General features: G+C 39.4%; 1 protein-coding gene across 1 annotated transcript in view; it reads left to right on the top strand.

Annotated features, from left to right (window-relative positions):
* Positions 1-20,820, top strand: part of astn1 (astrotactin 1) — a 1,400,536-nt gene that overhangs the window by 614,484 nt on the left and 765,232 nt on the right. Inside the window, exon 12 of the mRNA XM_034183391.1 lies at positions 478-628. Coding sequence (XP_034039282.1) covers positions 478-628 — 151 coding nt within the window. The remainder of the gene's footprint in view (positions 1-477; positions 629-20,820) is intronic.

Genomic DNA, 20,820 nt, shown 5'->3' with positions numbered 1-20,820 from the left:
TTTATTAGACGTTACATCAGATCGTGCATTGTATAGTGAAGTGGGTGCATCATGTAAACAATGAGTGTGTCTTGTGGAAGACAAGAATGTAGTTAGACTCTGTATTGATACGTTTAACGTATGACATCCAATTTACTGCATTCAGCAAACCTGAATTGATTTGCAGTTCAGCATACTGTATGTTGCTGTATATACAACCAGTATAGCATCTGTTTTGAAGAACCAAAAGATTTGGGATCAAATTAACCCAGCTAACACTGTAATCTACCTGAATAAGACCCAGAACTGAATTATTCTTGTTTGACAACTGTATTGTTTTATATGAAGAGAACGTTTTATGGGGAGGACAGACCTGGTGACAGCACTCGACTTTATCTTTAAGGCCCTCTATGTATTTAGGCCTTACTGCTTGTGTGATTGTCAGTTGCGCATGAAGATACCAAACAGTAACCTCTGCTTCTCTTTTTGACTGTATAGAGAGGAGTTGATGATCAGTTCATCGTTTGACAGTTTGGAAGTGCTCCTAGATTCATTTGGCCCTGTCAGAGACTGCACTAAAGACAATGGTGGCTGCAGCCGCAATTTCCGATGCATCACTGACCGTAAGCTGGACTCCACTGGATGTGTGGTGAGTCAGCTTTCTTTATGTACCGTATGTTAGTTCAAGGAGTAGAACATGATCTTCTAAGTGTAATTTAGCCTAATGCACAGCATATTTTATGTGTCCACATTTTGGTGATTGATGGTTTAAGAGTCTCACTTTGAATGTTTCTTTTCTTACACTTACCTTTTCCACTTATTTGGCACCATCATGTTTTATGAATACCCAGTTTTACTCTAAGTCAATCTATCTGAATAAATATTCATGAGCCGGGCAAGGCTAAGATGACCCATGTCAAGGGCAACTGGCAAACCTATAATGTGTCTGAGGTAGACACTTTGACTTTGCCTCCTGTCTTGTCTGCCTCTTAGCCCAACAACGCATTTCCTTCCTCCGTGGCAGTGCTTGGCAACCAACAAACGTACCAGCCAGGTTTGTTTTCACCTCCATCTGTCGGGGACTCGAGCAGTGCTGTTCTCGTTATTTGAAGATTCTCAGCACCTTCTGCAAGTGTTTTGTGTCTCTAAATCCCCTGTCTATTGACAAGCTGTCAAGCACCCCCCCCCCCCCCCCCCAACAATTTAATTTCTCTTCAAGTACTTTGATGCACTCAAGTAGAGCCTTTCAGGTGTGCTGGAGAGATGCTATTTATGCAATCCAGTGTGCTTCATCTTATCTCTTATAATGCATCTAAATGAGATGAAAACAGCTTGCAAGATGTCTTAATGGGAAAATGTTTCTAATATAGATCAGAGTCCATGTCTGTTTCAAAGCAATTATGCTTTTGTAGGATGGCAAACATTGGTTCGGAGAGAAAAGGTATTGCTTTGGACAGAGCAGAAAAGCTTGTAAAGCACAGTAAAATCTGATTTAGTCTTTGGAAAAAATAGCATTCTGTATAGGTATGAAACAAAAGGTATAAATTATTTAAAATTTATGCTTTTTGTTGCTGTGTGGCATATTTGGTAGCCTGCTGTTGTGACAACATTTCCACAAGTTGCAGGCAGTAATCTTTGTTTCTGCACTGACCTTTTCAAATTTCAAATGTCTGCACTCTCTATTGTTATCTTGAAGTTGAGTTAGAATCATACCATTGTTGACGTGCAAAGACTACAAAAAGTACAAAATAACTGCAAATAGTAAAATAGTCAGAAAAAATGAATACACATTTTTGTCTGTACACAGTAAAAATCACCAGTGTTAAATTAACACTGACCGTGTTAATTTAACACTGGTGATTTTGCTATGTAGTATTCAAGACCCAACATGCTTATTCTGCTAAGATTTGGATTTTTTTTCTGTGATAAGATAATCACTTGGTGTTCACTCAATTTTTAGTCATGTTCCAATGCTCTTTCTTGAAAGTCAGTGTGACCTAAAACCATAAAACACTGCTCTTGGTCCAGTAGACCGTGAAAGGTTTGCAGCAGAGGTGAGTTTCTATTGTAGAAATTGGTCACTGTCCATGACAGAGTGCAGTGTCACATATTTACAATATTCACTTATTCCAGTCTCCTGATAGGGACAGTCTTGTATAAAGTACCTCAAAGTGATACGTGAGTGAAAGTAAATCAAATCAAATCAATTTTATTTATATAGTGCCAAATCACCTTCCTTCCTTGAGCAGCCTGGTAGGAATGGGGTCTAATAGACATGTTGATGGTTTGGATGATGTAACTAATGAAAATAACTCAGACAGAACAATCTGAGAGAAAGAGTCTAACCAAATACCAACATCACTGAAAGCAGCCAAAGATAATGATGTGTCTTTGGGATGGTAATTTTTTCTCTAATAGTTAAAATTTTATCAATCAATCAATTCAATCAATTTTATTTATATAGTGCCAAATCACAACAAACAGTTGCCCCAAGGCGCTTTATATTGTAAGGCAAGGCCATACAATACTTACGTAAAAACCCCTATGGTCAAAACGACCCCCTGTGAGCAAGCACTTGGCGACAGTGGGAAGGAAAAACTCCCTTTTAACAGGAAGAAACCTCCAGCAGAACCAGGCTCAGGGAGAGGCAGTCTTCTGCTGGGACTGGTTGGGGCTGAGGGAGAGAACCAGGAAAAAGACATGCTGTGGAGGGGAGCAGAGATCAATCACTAATGATTAAATGCAGAGTGGTGCATACAGAGCAAAAAGAGAAAGAAACACTCAGTGCATCATGGGAACCCCCCAGCAGTCTAAGTCTAGAGCAGCATAACTAAGGGATGGTTCAGGGTCACCTGATCCAGCCCTAACTATAGCTTTAGCAAAAAGGAAAGTTTTAAGCCTAATCTTAAAAGTAGAGAGGGTGTCTGTCTCCCTGATCCGAATTGGGAGCTGGTTCCACAGGAGAGGAGCCTGAAAGCTGAAGGCTCTGCTTCCCATTCTACTCTTACAAACCCTAGGAACTACAAGTAAGCCTGTAGTCTGAGAGTGAAGCACTCTATTGGGGTGATATGGTACTATGAGGTCCCTAAGATAAGATGGGACCTGATTGTTCAAAACCTTATAAGTAAGAAGAAGAATTTTAAATTCTATTCTAGAATTAACAGGAAGCCAATGAAGAGAGGCCAATATGGGTGAGATATGCTCTCTCCTTCTAGTCCCCGTTAGTACTCTAGCTGCAGCATTTTGAATTAACTGAAGGCTTTTCAGGGAACTTTTAGGACAACCTGATAATAATGAATTATAATAGTCCAGCCTAGAGGAAATAAATGCATGAATTAGTTTTTCAGCATCACTCTGAGACAAGACCTTTCTAATTTTAGAGATATTGCGTAAATGCAAAAAAGCAGTCCTACATATTTGTTTAATATGCGCTTTGAATGACATATCCTGATCAAAAATAACTCCAAGATTTCTCACAGTATTACTAGAGGTCAGGGTAATGCCATCCAGAGTAAGGATCTGGTTAGACACCATGTTTCTAAGATTTGTGGGGCCAAGTACAATAACTTCAGTTTTATCTGAGTTTAAAAGCAGGAAATTAGAGGTCATCCATGTCTTTATGTCTGTAAGACAATCCTGCAGTTTAGCTAATTGGTGTGTGTCCTCTGGCTTCATGGATAGATAAAGCTGGGTATCATCTGCGTAACAATGAAAATTTAAGCAATGCCGTCTAATAATACTGCCTAAGGGAAGCATGTATAAAGTGAATAAAATTGGTCCTAGTACAGAACCTTGTGGAACTCCATAATTAACCTTAGTCTGTGAAGAAGATTCCCCATTTACATGAACAAATTGTAATCTATTAGATACATTTTAATTTTAATTAAAACTTTCCTTTTTGCTAAAGCTTATAGTTAGGGCTGGATCAGGTGACCCTGAACCATCCCTTAGTTATGCTGCTATAGACTTAGACTGCTGGGGGGTTCCCATAATGCACTGAGTGTTTCTTTCTCTTTTTGCTCTGTATGCACCACTCTGCATTTAATCATTAGTTATTGATCTCTGCTCCCCTCCACAGCATGTCTTTTTCCTGGTTCTCTCCCTCAGCCCCAACCAGTCCCAGCAGAAGACTGCCCCTCCCTGAGCCTGGTTCTGCTGGAGGTTTCTTCCTGTTAAAAGGGAGTTTTTCCTTCCCACTGTCGCCAAGTGCTTGCTCACAGGGGGTCGTTTTGACCTTTGGGGTTTTTACGTAATTATTGTATGGCCTTGCCTTACAATATAAAGCGCCTTGGGGCAACTGTTTGTTGTGATTTGGCGCTATATAAATAAAATTGAATTGAATTGAATTAAATATGATTCAAACAACCGCAGTGCAGTGCCTTTAATACCTATGGCATGCTCTAATCTCTGTAATAAAATTTTATGGTCAACAGTATCAAAAGCAGCACTGAGGTCTAACAGAACAAGCACAGTGATGCGTCCTCTGTCTGAGGCCATAAGAAGATCATTTGTAACCTTCACTAATGCTGTTTCTGTACTATGATGAATTCTAAAACCTGACTGAAACTCTTCAAATAGACCATTCCTCTGCAGATGATCAGTTAGCTGTTTTACAACTACCCTTTCAAGAATTTTTGAGAGAAAAGGAAGGTTGGAGATTGGCCTATAATTAGCTAAGATAGCTGGGTCAAGTGATGGCTTTTTAAGTAATGGTTTAATTACTGCCACCTTAAAAGCCTGTGGTACATAGCCAACTAATAAAGATAGATTGATCATATTTAAGATCGAAGCATTAAATAATGGTAGGGCTTCCTTGAGCAGCCTGGTAGGAATGGGGTCTAATAGACATGTTGATGGTTTGGATGAAGTAACTAATGAAAATAACTCAGACAGAACAATCTGAGAGAAAGAGTCTAACCAAATACCGGCATCACTGAAAGCAGCCAAAGATAACGATACGTCTTTGGGATGGTTATGAGTAATTTTTTTCTCTAATAGTTAAAATTTTATTAGCAAAAAAAGTCATGAAGTCATTACTAGTTAAAGTTAAAGGAGCTCTGACTCTTTCTCAGCCTGGCTTCAGTGCTGAAAAGAAACCTGGGGTTGTTCTTATTTTCTTCAATTAGTGATGAGTAGTAAGATGTCCTAGCTTTACGGAGGGCTTTTTTATAGAGCAACAGACTCTTTTTCCAGGCTAAGTGAAGATCTTCTAAATTAGTGAGACGCCATTTCCTCTCCAACTTACAGGTTATCTGCTTTAAGCTGCGAGATTGTGAGTTATACCACGGAGTCAGGCACTTCTGATTTAAAGCTCTCTTTTTCAGAGGAGCTACACCATCCAAAGTTGTCTTCAGTGAGGATGTAAAACTATTGACGAGATTCTCTATCTCACTTACAGAGTTTAGGTAGCTACTCTGCCCTGTGTTGGTATATGGCATTAGAGAACATAAAGAAGGAATCATATCCTTAAACCTAGTTACAGCGCTTTCTGAAAGACTTCTAGTTTAATGAAACTTATTCCCCACTGCTGGGTAGTCCATCAGAGTAAATGTAAATGTTATTAAGAAATGATCAGACAGAAGGGGGTTTTCAGGGAATACTGTTAAGTCTTCAATTTCCATACCATAAGTCAGAACAAGATCTAAGGTATGATTAAAGTGGTGGGTGGACTCATTTACATTTTGAGCAAAGCCAATCGAGTCTAACAATAGATTAAATGTAGTGTTGAGACTGTCATTCTCAGCATCTGTGTGGATGTTAAAATCGCCCACTATAATTATCTTATCTGAGCTAAGCACTAAGTCAGACAAAAGGTCCATTATTTCACAGAGAAACTCACAGTAATGACCAGGTGGAGGATAGATAACAACAAATAAAACTGGTTTTGGGACTTCCAATTTGGATGGACAAGACTAAGAGTCAAGCTTTGAAATGAATTAAAGCTCTGTCTGGGTTTTTGATTAATTAATAAGCTGGAGTGGAAGATTGCTGCTAATCCTCCCCCTCGGCCCATGCTACGAGCATTCTGACAGTTAGTGTGACTCGGGGGTGTTGACTCATTTAAACTAACATATTCATCCTGCTGTAACCAGGTTTCTGTAAGGCAGAATAAATCAATATGTTGATCAATTATTATATCATTTACTAACAGGGACTTAGAAGAGAGAGACCTAATGTTTAATAGACCACATTTAACTGTTTTAGTCTGTGGTGCAGTTGAAGGTGCTATATTATTTTTTCTTTTTGAATTTTTATGCGTAAATAGATTTTTGCTGGTTATTGGTGGTCTGGGAGCAGGCACCGTCTCTACGGGGATGGGGTAATGAGGGGATGGCAGGGGGAGAGAAGCTGCAGAGAGGTGTGTAAGACTATAACTCTGCTTCCTGGTCCCAACCCTGGGTAGTCACGGTTTGGAGGATTTAATAAAATTGGCCAGATTTCTAGAAATGAGAGCTGCTCCATCCAAAGTGGGATGGATGCTGTCTCTCCTAACAAGACCAGGTTTTCCCCAGAAGCCTTGCCAATTATCTATGAAGCCCACCTCATTTTTTGGACACCACTCAGACAGCCAGCAATTCAAGGAGAACATGCGGCTAAACATGTCACTCCCGGTCCGATTGGGGAGGGGCCCAGAGAAAACTACAGAGTCCGACATTGTTTTTGCAAAGTTACACACTGATTCAATTTTAATTTTAGTGACCTCCGATTGGCGTAACCGGGTGTCATTACTGCCGACGTGAATTACAATCTTACCGAATTTACGCTTAGCCTTAGCCAGCAGTTTCAATTTTCCTTCAATGTCGCCTGCTCTGGCCCCCGGAAGCCAATTGATTATGGTTGCTGGTGTTGCTAACTTCACATTTCTCAAAACAGAGTCGCCAATAACCAGAGTTTGTTCCTCGGGGGGGGTGTCGCCGAGTGGGGAAAAACGGTTAGAAATGTGAACGGGTTGGCGTTGTACACGGGGCTTCTGTTTAGGACTACGCTTCCTCCTCACAGTCACCCAGTCGGCCTGCTTTCCCAGCTGCTCGGGATCTGCTGGAGGGGAACTAACAGCGGCTAAGCTACCTTGGTCCGCACCGACTACAGGGGCCTGGCTAGCTGTAGGATTTTCCAAGGTGCGGAGCCGAGTCTCCAATTCGCCCAGCCTGGCCTCCAAAGCTACAAATAAGCTACACTTATTACAAGTACCATTACTGCTAAAGGAGGCCGAGGAATAACTAAACATTTCACACCCAGAGCAGAAAAGTGCGGGAGAGACAGGAGAAGCCGCTATGCTAAACCGGCTAAGAGCTAGTAGCTGCGCTAAGCTAGCGGATTCCTAAAAACACACAAAGTGAATAATGTGTAAATAATTTAGAGGTGATTCAGCAGAGGGAGTGCTTTAGTTAAGGCACGTGAAGATTACACTGTGAAACAAATCGTTATCTAGTTATCTAGATCAATCAAACTATGCAGATTAAACAGCTAACAGATACAGCAAAACACCGCTGTGCTCCGGAACAGGAAGTGATACAATACCGCAGCGATTGCCAACCACCAGTAAGTACAAGTATCTTACCATAAAATTACTTTGGTAAAAGTTAAAGTCTCCTTTAAAAGTATTACTTGAGTAAAAGTCTTAAAGTATCTGACATTTACTGTACTTAAGTACCAAAAGTACATTTCTCATACAAAATGTATTTTAAGTAAAAGTAAAATCCAAAAAAATGGAGAGTGAAACACCTACAGAAAAAAAAGACAGTGTGGTGTATAGAGAAACCAGGAGCGGGTCTCAGCCCCTATAAAAGGCTGGATCCGCCTCTGGCAGAACAATTGGTTTTGGTGACGGGATGAGTGAGCAACAGGTGGATGGCTGTAGCTGTAAATAAAGTTGTCATTCTTTTTGCTGGAAGACCCACACACACTTTTCTATTAAACATAACATCCAGGGTCTTGTCAAACAGAACAGTCATTTATAGCTACACAGTTGTGCCAAGTTTAAGGAAAAAAAAACAAACAAACAATGCAAGCGTCACCACCACCAACCACTGCAAAGCAATCAGATGGCGCCGCTTTAAAGCACTGCTTCTCCGCAAGCATTTCAAATAAAATAAAACAAAATAGACATGTCGGTGCTTAACTTTTCCCCTTAAGTGTGTGTTAACTCAGATATGTGCACTGGACTCCAGCAGGAGCCAATCCGTGTGTGTGTGTATGTGTGCATCAGCATGTGTGCGTTTGGAGTCCAAAGCATAGATGGTTCTCCACAGTCTTCCTCTTCCTTAAGCTGGCCAGACACGGTACGATACTTTCAGTCATTGTACTCTGCTCCAGCTCAAATTGTATGACAAAACTGCAGGGTGTAAAAGTTCAGAGCACACGATTTATGTTCACTGTACGGCCCGATGCTCTGATGCTATCTTACTACTCACATTGTACGCTCAAAAACCACGTCGGACTTGTGTTTCCGGAAGCAAAACGTAAACAGAAGCTTTTTTTTTTCTTCAAACTTTATTTACAATCCTTATTTTTACAAAAGCTCTCCATGCTCTCCAATCTTGCTCAGTATCAGACGGCAGTGAAGGAAGCTAAATTCCAGTTTCTGACATTATTTCCACAAATGGACATAGCCCTCGCATGTTGTTCAACACAGTTAATTCGGTTGTGAACCCCTGCACCCCTCATTTTGAAAATGCCAGTTGCTACCTGTGAGGACTTCTTACACTTTTTCATGGATAAAGTGACGTCAGTGAGAGCACTGAGAAGCTGCAGTATCAATCTGGAGGAGTCTGTTACTACTGCGCACCCTGCAGTGTTTCATCATTTTGATCCCATCACTTTGACATCCCTCACTGACATTGTTAAATGCATGAGGGTCACCAACTGTCCTTTAGATTTTCTTCCTGCTAAATTACTGAAAGAAGTGTTCACCACTGTTGGCCCTTCCCTCTTGATTTTAATTAACATGTCTTTAAGTTCAGGATGCTTCCCTGACGCTTTCAAACAGGGTCGGACTGGGAACAAATTTCGGCCCTGGCATTTTTCCTCTGGACCAGCCCATTACCCCCAAACGCGCACACCCACCCGTCCATACCGAACCCCCAATGAACAAATACTATACACCTAAACACCATGAACACACACCTAAACACACACTTTCACTGTCATTTCACCTTGATCATAGTACAAAACGCGGACCCGGCGCCACGAGGGGGCGTCCTGATAACATTAAAGGCAATTACATATTTTGAAGAAATTACAAGTTTAAATGACTCTCTCTCTCTCTCTCTCTCTCTCTCTCTCTCTCTCTCTCTCTCTCTCTCTCTCTCTCTCTATATATATATATATATATATATATATATATATATATATATATATATAAAACATCATGAGGTTTATGTCACAGAAATCCTACTTTACAGTCACACTGCAGTCATTGTTAAATTAATTCCTTTTGCATTTATAATAAACACTTGTATTTATTTAGTGTTTGTTTTTCTGGTTGAAATAAGATATAAATAATCTACCAGACTTCAAAAAATATACACGTTTCCATGTTATTTTATTTGTCTAAAAATAAATGTCTGAGGTTCCTTATGTTAAACAAGAAATTATCTAATCTGAAATAACAGGTGGTTTTAATACAGATGAAAGGTTTCTAAAGAACCATTTATTGATTTATTTACATATTTTAATTACAAGTGTTCTAAACTTTTTTAACAGTAATCAGAAATTTTGAGGTAACAACAACAAAAAAACATTTCCAATGATTTTTCTTCAGAAAACTGCTCTATAAATGAGCAGTCCTGTCACACGTTAATGTTTTGTACAGATCAGTGGTTTCTGCACCAATCAGATTGGTCCAGTCCATTTTGTAGAGATCAGTGGTTTCTGCCACGAGTCTTCCATGTTTTGGCCCGACGCGTCGTTCCTATTGGACAATGTCAAGGTACATCACAGCTCAGAGTGTCGAAAGTTGGCGCACCTCATCTCGACAGAACACCGGCTCTGTGGTATGAAGGAGATCACTTGACCGAGGGTCTATACGTTCAAATAATAATTTGAAAAAATACTATCATCACTCTTCACGCTTAGTCTCTTACAACGGTGCAGCGTAAATACACGAGCTTTCCAGGAGCGCACGTCTCCTCCGGTGTGACACTTTACTTTATGCTATTAAATGTTTTTATGCATTTTTTATATAATTGTTTTTGTAATGGTTTTACTATTGGATATTTGTTTTATCATTTTTTGTTTTAAAATTTTGTTGTAAAGCACTTTGGTCACTTTGAGTGTTGTAAAGGGCTCTAGAAATAAACTTGATTGATTGATTGAATGATTGATTGATGGGAGACATCAAATTCCCCCCCCCCCCCCCCAAAAAAAAAAAACAATACAAGACTTTACATGAGTTGAAGAATGGGGGGGGGGGGACCAAAACAAACAGAAGCTACTCTCCCAAAGAGATGATCACTGTTTATGCTCTCTCCAATTCCTCATTGGTGTTTTATGTCAAACACGACACTTGATGCTGCAGGGGTGGACGGCGCTGTGCTCCGGCTGAAGAGGACTGTATCTCTTCCCAGTGTACAGCTACGCTCTGACTTACTTTCACCTCTGCAAACAGGCATTGCCCAATCAAATTTCTTCTACTTTTATATTGTAGTAACGAGTAACAAAGATGGTTCAGGGAAATGCATCAGAGTAAAAGTATACATTTTATTGGGGGAATGTATTGGAGTAAAAGTGAAAGTCGCCAGAAATGGAAATAATGAAGTAAAGTACAGATACATCAAAATTCTTCTTAAGTACAGTCACAAAGTATTTTTACTTCATTACATTACAACACTGGACAGGGACATCCCTAATAGTGTGGTGTAGTTTAAATTATTTTATTTTATTAACATGTGAATTCAGTGACATGACATAATTGAACACAAAATTAAATGAATATAAATCCATCTTGGCGTAGCTTGTGTTGGTTATTCCAATTTGTAAAAATAGGTTCCAATATGGTAAAAAATGGCCATCTGTAAATGAGAGACTGGAAAGTTAAACAACATCTAAAATCCTGCTGCAGACATGAGGTAATTATTAGAAAAATGGGTAAGGTTAAAAATTGCTCATATGTAGCGCCATGTGGCGACATACGTATGCTATGATTTAGGGTTGTGTAGATAGACTTAAGTAGAGTAATAGTGTAAATAGAGTTAAATTGAATTGATGGATCTGCTGATTGCTGTTGTTGGTTTCAACATTTGGAATATGAACAAAGATAGGAGATAAAATACTGAAAATGTCCCATCTACTAATGGTAAGGAAATCTTTATATATGGCAAATGTAGCACAGTACCAAACTCAACACGGATCGTCTTGCACAAGGAGTAAGCATGTGCAGCACCCTTACCTTGTGTGCAATTCAAAACAAATGGGGCAATATCTCCAGTAAAGTAAATCCCTTTAGCTGCTCTCTTGGTTGCACTCGGGGTCACCACAGCAAATCCGAAGCCGATCTCCATCTTGAATTGTCACATGTTTTACACCGGATGTCCGTCCTGATACAACTACACATTACATGGAGAAATGTGGCAGGGGTGGAGTTTGAACCAGGAACCTTCCACAGTCAAACCAAGTGGACTAACCACTTGACCACCACCCCTTATGCTGCGTTCACACGGGGCGCGATCAGACGCTACAAATTCGCGGGGTCGCGTGGCGACGGACGCGCCTCCTTCGCCCGGTGTGTCGCTCTGCTTGGGTGGACTTTCACTGCGAAAATTCGCCCCGGTGCATCATCAAATAGGAGGAGCTTCCATTCTGCTCGGCGTCAAGTCATCATGACGTACCTTGATCACACGGAGCGAGTTGTTGTGAAAAGCTCCCAACACAGAGAGTATCATTATTTGCTGCAGGAGCTGCGTCTGGATGATGGCTGCTTTCAGCGGTCCTTCCGCCTCTGCGGGACCCAGTTTGAGGACCAACTGTCCCGTTCACGCGCGCACATGTAAACAATAAAAAAAAAAGAAACTCCGCTGCTTGCTGCAGCTCGCTCTTCCCCCCAAAAAACTCTGTCATAATTGTGTTTAGAATCCAGTCACCATTTGCTTTATTATACATCTGTGTAGTTAATAAGTAAAATAATCTCCATGGACGATTCCCTCGCACGCACATGTAAAATAAAAAGAAAAATAAACTCTGCTCCCCCTGCTGTGGTGCTGCTGCTCGCTCCAAAAACTCTCTCATAATTGTGAAATAAAGGACAAAAGAGACATAAGTCCTGCTCACAGGCTGCTTACCAGAGACAGGACATGTTCACATCTTCAGTCAAACTCCAGACATATCCACATCACTACATATTCAGTCCCTGATTGGTCATCGCGGCGCGAAGAGACAAAAAAGTTCAGATTTTTCAACTTGGGGAGGAGGGCAACACGACGTGACGCGAAGCAATATCGCCCTACAAACGTGCAAAACGCTCAAAATCGCTTCACTCGCGTCCATCGCGTCGCGCTGCGTGGTTTGGTGCCAAAACGCGTCATTACATAGGAATTACATGGCAACTTGTGGCTGCAGTCGCTCGTGTCGCGCCCGGTGTGAACACAGCATTAGGGAAATATCTCCAGTAACACACTAAAACATTGAAGATGTCCTTATCTCCCCCTCACAAAGTTAAATTCTGAATGCTTTTTTGACCTAAACTTGGCTGATGTTAGATGAGGACAAAGAAAGCGTCACGTTTTCCCATATGTATTCAGTCTGAACAATAGTTTTTAAGATATGCTCGAGCACAGTACCATCTTTCCTTGAGATGAGGGAAATCATCAGGCACAGCAAATTAAAAAAAAAAGCTTAGATTTTCAAGCATCTGGAAGGTTTCTTTATTCTTTTCTTTTTCTGGTAAATCCTTGCCAAAAGCAACAATAAAAAATAAAATAAATAAAAACACTGTCACCCTGAACAGTGAAAATATTTCTTGGCAAGGCTTTAAGGTGTCTTGAGATTCTCCTGTTGTAGTCCATAAATTATTTAACACTGTTGTGTTATTTTTCTGTCCCAGTAAACTTGTTGAAGACCACTGAAGCACTTGCACAAAATAAATAAATAAAGCCTTACACACTCACGGTCAGGATGTGAATTCTACACTTATAATCAGGATTTATCCCACAAAGGAAGTGCAGTACAGCGCATGCGCGTGCTTCGCTGACTTGATGTTTATCAGTCCTTACAGTATCACACCTCTCTAGTGGTTTGAACAACATGCACATTGAGATTGATTAAAATGAGGCCCACTTTAGGGGTGTAATAAATCATTTCGCTATATTTTTTTAAGCATGAATATTAGGTATGTGGTGTGACGTATTTACGATTGCAGGTGGAAAGGGATGGTAAAAACTGATATTCACTTATTTCACATTTCACATGTATTAATCCACTACGATCTCTGAACCACAACTATCTCGGTTCCACATGTATTAATGCCATATGTTTTCCTACATATCTCCCAAAATATTTGTCCTTTCGTGCTAGTTTTTTAATGGTATGGTGACAGTCTTATACAGCCTACTGCCACAAAGGTACCCGCTAAAGCCAGTGAACAGGAAAAAATAAGAAGTTTCCTTCAACCCGTAACCAAAGTCTGACTCCATCAGTGAAATTTCATTGATTAACATCACTTTTAGCAGATAGAATCAGTTAGTCAGTGAAAACAGCTGGTGGAGTAGGTGGTTGCAACCTCTTGCCCCTTTCTGGAGTGAATTGAAGACCTCTACTCTAAAGTCTTGATGTGTATAAGATTACCAGTATGGTCAACATGTACAGCTGACTATTATCAGCATAGCAGTGAAAAGTAATCCCATAATGTCGCAGTGTATGCACATGGGGTGCTATGTAAGGGGGAAAAACATAGGGCTTAAGACAGATCCCTGTGGAATCCTGTATTGCATTGGAACAAGATTTGAGGTACCATTATTGTGCAGTACACAGTGAGCATCACTGGTTAGGTAGGAAGTCAACCACACAAGGACATTCCCAGGAATCCCAATGTGATTCTCCAACCTACTGAGTAGTTTATGATGATCGACCTTGTCAAACGTAGTGCTAAGCCCTAACAGTAACAGAACCACGGTGTTGTCCGAATCCATAGCCAGAAGATCATTTACCACTTTAGCAAGAGCTGTCTCCATGGAATGGTGTGTTCTGAATGCAGACTGCAGTGGTTCAAAGAGGTTATTCTCAGTAAGGTGGTCCACAAACTGCAACAAAACAATTTTTCAAGGATTTTAGAACAAAATGATGCATTTGATAGTGGCCTATATGTTTTCAAGAGGCCGAGGTTAAGGTTCAGTTTCATAGATATTGGTTTAAGCACTGCAATTTTAAGATTTAGAATCAGATCCTGAGGTTAGTGACAAGTTAACAAGCCCAAGTGTGGGCCACAGGTTCTTAAGCAGTTTTGTTGATATAGGGTCAAAAAGACATGCATTTTGTAGAAATGACAAGTTTTGTAAGTCCACCCACTGAAATAATATCAAATACAGTAAATGTAGGTGGGGTGTCAGCAATGGCACCCACAACAGTAACAGGGTGCAGTGGCGGAATATATATATATATATATATATATATATATATATATATATATATATATATATATAATGTGTTTTCTTTTTAAAGTAAGCTAAGCAATTTTGAGCAGGAAATGGAGTGCAAGTTACAGGTGTTTGTCCTTGAATAAGTGTTGCTACCGTGTCAAACAAGAACTTTGAATTCCAGTTTTTTTTTTGTTTTTTTTTTTTATTTTCTTTATTAGAAGACAAAGACAACATGACACCATAAAACAAAACAGGCATTAATGAGCACTGGCAACAACGGTAATATAAAGAAATAAATGCATGATGATAATAACCATATAACATAAAACAATACAGACATGATACACAAGGAGGTATATATACATATGCATACATACATACCCACACACACACATATATATATATATATATATATACACATACATACATACATACCCACATGCACACACGGCTACAAAACACATATCTGTGTATATTAATAGCAATAATCATAACATCAATCCATACCACAGCAACAACAACAATGATTAAATAATGTTTCAAAATAGTGTGACATTGATTATTGCGTTGTATCTGACCCATTCTTTTTTTTTTGTCTGTGTGTGGGTCTCATCTTGTATGGTGCATTAAAAACATTGTGGAATGTAGTGCATTAAAAACACACAGACATAAATGTAGGGTTAGAATGGACAGGATCCTTGAATGTGCAGTGTTTTATTTTTTAATTATCTTTAATGTATATATATTAAATATATATATTAATTCAACCTGTCCTTGTGTTGTTGTCACTATTATTGATAGATAGTTGAAAGGGATGTTTTCTAAAACTGAAATCACACTATCATAAGTCTACACATCCTTGCTGGAAGGTTTTTCTGCTGCTGTAGCAAACTTGCTCCTTCTCTCTGTCCTTCAAACGGTATGTGTGTGTTTTTGAAGTTAATGTCGCAGGAAATTAGCTTGTTTGTCAGGTTATTTCATTCCACAGCCAATGTCTTGTGTACTTTGTACTTGTTTGTTTATTCATTTATTGCCAGGGTTATAAAATTGTGTACATGTGCAGTCTAGACACACCTTTCGTAAGCTGTTTGCATGTAAAAATCTCCATCCAATTTCTCAGTCTGCCAGTGAAAAGGAGCACGGGAGTGCAGTTTTGCTAGATCAGCTGACCTCCTGTACTATAGTTTGTGACAATCCTTGGCCCATTTTTCTGGAAAATTTCTCTAACCACCATGCAGTAATGAGACCGTTAAGCTACCGTCATTACTGCATTGCAGCATTTTCACAAGATGGCATCATGACCTCAACTAGACTTGCCAAAACATCAGCAAACACCACCACAAATTGTTGCAATGTAACATGAAATGGCATGCATATATCATTATGCCATGACCGCATGCTGCTGTGTGTAAAGATGGTGACAAGTAAGTTTGGCTGGCATGTTGTTCAGCAGAGATAAATAGACATTCTGATGGACTGAGCATACATTCATTCAGTTCAATTCAATTCAATTCAGTTTATTCTATTTACTAGTGCAGTACCTGTAGGAAGTATGTGTTCCTATAGAAAAGTGGGAGCTTTGTTTACAGTCTTTGTCGAAGCTGGCACGTGAGAATGTTCAGCCTTGTGCCAATAAAGCAAGACGCATCTGTGTATCTGTCTGTGTCTGTGGCTCGCATATTTCTCAAGAGGGTTTGTGTATTATTTATTTACTTTATTTCTTTCTTCCATCTCTCCTCCATGAATGCGTTAGAGATAGGGATCTGTTTAAGGCATGCGATTGACTCATCTTTATTGATGATCTTTGTCAAAGCTGGCGCATGAGAATGTTCCGCATTTTGCCAATAATGATTATGACTTCTAAATAAAGGTTTTGTAAATTAATCCCCAAAATTTTCATAATAAAGGATGCACATCATCATGCCATGCACTATCCATATCCAAAAACTGAGGATGATTTGTCAAACAAAGAGATATGCAAGCCACATACACACGCACAGACGCATCTTGCTTCGTAGATAGATATAGCGCCAAATCACAACAAAGCTCAAGGCACTTTACTCGAGTAAGGTCTAACCTTACCAACCCCTAGAGCAGTGGTGTCCAAAGTATTCCAGAAAGGGCCAAGAGGGTGCACGTTTTCTTTGCAGCCACTGACTCCAGCAGAGGATTTCACTGATTAACCCTCTGGGGCCGATGCCGTCATATACGACGGCTAAGACCAACCTTTACTAAATTATAAATAACTTTTGAATGATATGAGATACAAACTTACTTTTTTTGCTGAAAAGTTAACTCTGCGGACTTTCGAGCCAGCCATTGGCCATCTTTGTACTCCTCATAGAATCTGCGCAATGTGAGTGTCCAATCAAAATTGGTTCACCGTCACACGGTTTTCCAAAATCCAATTGTAGGGCAGATTTACCTCACATGAAAAGTCAAAGATCGTTTTCAGGAGTGATGCGTTACTAGTTGGCCCGTTTGAATAGCCCCCTGGGTGCTCCAGTGAGTACATACTTTAATACATACTCAGTGCGCCCTGCACCATTAAGCACAGCAATCAGTGAAGCACACGGAGCAGACGGAGAGCCTCTGATGACAATCTCACATGCTCAAACAGAGTATGTAACTATAAGGATTGCTCCACCAGTTTGCATGTGAATGTTATTGGATAACTGTTGCTTTCTCTGTGTAAAGCACTGTTTACCATATCAAAATAACAAAATGCATAGACCATTTTGTATATATTGTTCAAAATGTGCATTTGTGTTTATTGTTTGAACCTTTTTGAAGTACAGTCTTTCATACAAGACCTCAAATTACCTTTATAAATTGTCAAAACAGTTGTTTTGAATAAATGTGTGTGGAAAATTATTTTTCGCTTTATTTTTTCATTGCCTATTTTTGATTGGAAACCTTTATTACACTTATAAAACACAACAAAAACATATATATTCTGAAAGCACAGGTTGTCCTGAAAAAAAAGAGAGATAAAACTTGATTGTGGGATGCAGGGAGAGCTGTTAACAGCAATAATAAAACATTTATGCCAGGCGAGTGAACTGTCCAAAAAATGCCCTTGGACCCCAGAGGGTTAACATCACATGGAATGTATTATTATTATTATTATTATTATTATTAAAAATGTTTGCCTTTGTGTGCCATTGTAAGTGAGGAAAGCTCGACTGACCAAGACTTTGGAGGTAATACAATAATTTTTGTGGAAAGTCCTTGACTGAGCAATCAGAACTGAATGTGGAGAAAGTGTCAAACTTGTTGAGAAATTTGAGAGTTAAGTCTGTGATCTCAAGACATGAGCTTATGGAGTCATGAAATCACTAGACAGAGGTGTTTGATGATGGCAATGTCTTTGCATAACTAATGTCCACGTCCTTAGGGTGCTCGTGCTTCCAGTCTTACTTTATGTTAGTAGAAATTTTGATTGAAGGCAATGAATGATGATGTTTGATATCAGATCTCTCCAGAAAACTCGTGTGTACCATTAGAATGACTTTTTGTCAAATGAGTGGCCACAGAGGATGAAATGTGGTCTCCTATTCTTGAATAGGAGACCGCAGTCTTGTTTGAACCCTCTGTGATATCACACCTGTGCCCCTTCTGTATCTTTTCCAGTATTTACTTAGTTTTTTAGTCATCTCTGTGTATGTCCTTCACCTGCTTTTCTGACCTTGTTTTTGACTCTCAACTTGGATATCATGCTCTGAGTATTTTTCTTCCACCAGCAAGCCATGGTTGATCAATTATCTTTGTACACTTTTTTTGGTTCACTGTGCTGCTGGGTATTTTTGGTATGTTTAAGATTGCTGCATTCATAGTTTTCCTTTCAGAGAAGATTTTTGTTGTTGAATTATGCGGTGTCACCTGCTGCTCCAACTAAAATCTCTCTTTTTGTAGAATTTTTTTTTTTTTTCCTCAAATCCTTTGTCTGCTTACTGTGAAGAGGATCTCTTGTCTGGTCCAGTACAACTTCATTTTTCAGCTTTGAAATTAATAAATTAATAGTCTCAGCTGTAATCATTTATTTTCAGCTCGTGACTCCCGTCCCGTCAAGCGTACAGACTAATTAGATGCTAATTCCCTACAGATTGCATGCACATGTATAAAAAAAGATGCTGTAGATCAGGGGTGGGCAATTAATTTTTACAAGGGGCCACATAGAGAACCTGAATTATGTCCGAGGGCCACACCATCAATAACTCGGCTGTCTCCCATTACAAATTTTACAAAAAATGACCTATTTAATAGCTTTTATAGGTAATTTTTATTATTGTAATAATATGTAAATATACCTAAATAAACCTCTCTAATGATTTGCAGCACACAAGGTTGACATTTTTAATATATGTAATAATAATCACAGACCTCATGAGGGCCGGACAGAGACATGCAAAGGGCCGCATGTGGCCCCCGGGCCGCAGTTTGCCCAGGTCTGCTGTAGATTATTTAAATGTGGCCCGAACCAGACAAAATTATGTCACTGAAAGCAACAATTTCCATTTCCTTCTGAATTAATTGATTTTGTAAAATACAGAAATAGTACGTCACAGGTCCTAAATTGATTGCAGAGCCATTTGAATTAGACATGTAATTATTATGCCATCTTTTTTAAAGATCGACTGTTGACATCAGCAGCACCGAGCTAAGCTATTGATCTTCACCCACACTTAAGCACATTTCTGTCCTGTTCATCACCAACACTAATGCTCCCAGCTGCTGCTGCATATATTAGTGTGTGTTTTAGTAATTATCTTGTGACTGTCGAGCTTCTCAATGAGTCCCTCAACCGTCTAATCAGGGTGGTAAACTGGCTGGGTCCCAGCACTCTGATTCCACTCTAATCAGTTAACACCTTGTCTGAGTCTGCACTGCCAGTAGCTGTCCTGTGTGGGTTTTAATATCTTTGTTCATGCAGAAGCCGACGGATGCTGGCGGTCTGCACTTACCGACCTGTGTGGTCTCATTGATATATTACACTCCTGGGCTGATAATCACAAGCTTATTGTAAGATTAATTTGCTTTGTCTTGTTCCTTGTGCTCTTTGTATAAATTGGTGAGAAATAAGGACATTTTTGACCAGACAGATTGCAGTATAGAATGGAAGACATCAAACGGCTGAAGCATACCCTGCACGATCTTCACACTGAGCTTATATTATGAATTAATCAAGTCAGCCTTACATGCAGTGGCCGTTGAGGGCACACACTTAAGGTGTTTCTTCTTTTACCATATAGACCATCAAATGATGACATCTTTGTAACTTCATCACTAAATCAATTATACCAATCAGTCACAATTATCTTACTTGTCAGTATGAGCGTTTGATTAAATTTCCAGCCACGCTGGTAGTGGAAATATTATGGTAAATGTTTTTGGTCTGTTTATGCTTGACCTTGACCTTTTGCCAATCTGTTCCAAAAGTTAATCATTTGCAGACACTAACCCAAGCAGTGGTGGGCACAGTTCCGCTGATCCACGAACTGCGAATTATTGAAGCTAATGTTTTCATTAGTGGATTAGTTTTTCTGATAACTTTGAAAACCATCATCGGACCAATTATCTTCCGATAAGTTTTGGTCTGATAATTTTTAGATCGCTAACATGTTTTTGCAGGCGTAATGAATAAAGCTTAACAGTTAAAAACATTTATGAAGTCCGACATCAAATGTTTTGTAACCGGTAACCGGTAAACAGCTCTATTCTGTGTGAACAGAAGAGAGCTGGTTTCAGGAGAAACCACTCTATCCTCTGCAGTCATAGAAAAGCTGGTCACAAGACAGTTGATCTTGACACCATACTAACTCACCGGCAATATCACCCAAGTCATCTAGAGGCATACAGTTTTAACTTATCGTTAAAATTTTAACCAAACTAATTTCTGACATGTTTTTTAAATTAACGTTACTTCTGAAGTGTTATAAAGTGAAAACATCAGCTATATGTTTTAGTTTTAAAGTATTGCACTAATTTTGAAGGTTTTAGTGTGGACATGCTGTGTCCAGGTGCATTATGGGTAGTCTCAGTACAGTCACGACAGGAGAAATGCATTTGAAACACTCTGATCAGGCTCCACACGGACAACAGCATTAAACTCTTTGTACATTGTATATTGTGCCTAAAACTCTCGTGAGTATATTCTCTGGGTTTATAAATGTTGTTATTGTGTTTGTTTTATGTAAAAATGGCAGAAAAAGCTCAGGTTGCTTCTCCACTGTTTTCAGTTGGAATCACTGTGAGTTGCAACCGATTCCTG

This window comes from Thalassophryne amazonica, chromosome 12 (assembly GCF_902500255.1).
Source record: "Thalassophryne amazonica chromosome 12, fThaAma1.1, whole genome shotgun sequence".
In the NCBI taxonomy this organism is placed as follows: Eukaryota; Metazoa; Chordata; class Actinopteri; order Batrachoidiformes; family Batrachoididae; genus Thalassophryne; species Thalassophryne amazonica.
Note: the sequence above shows the minus strand (reverse complement) of the source record. Positions and strands in the feature narration are given on the sequence as shown.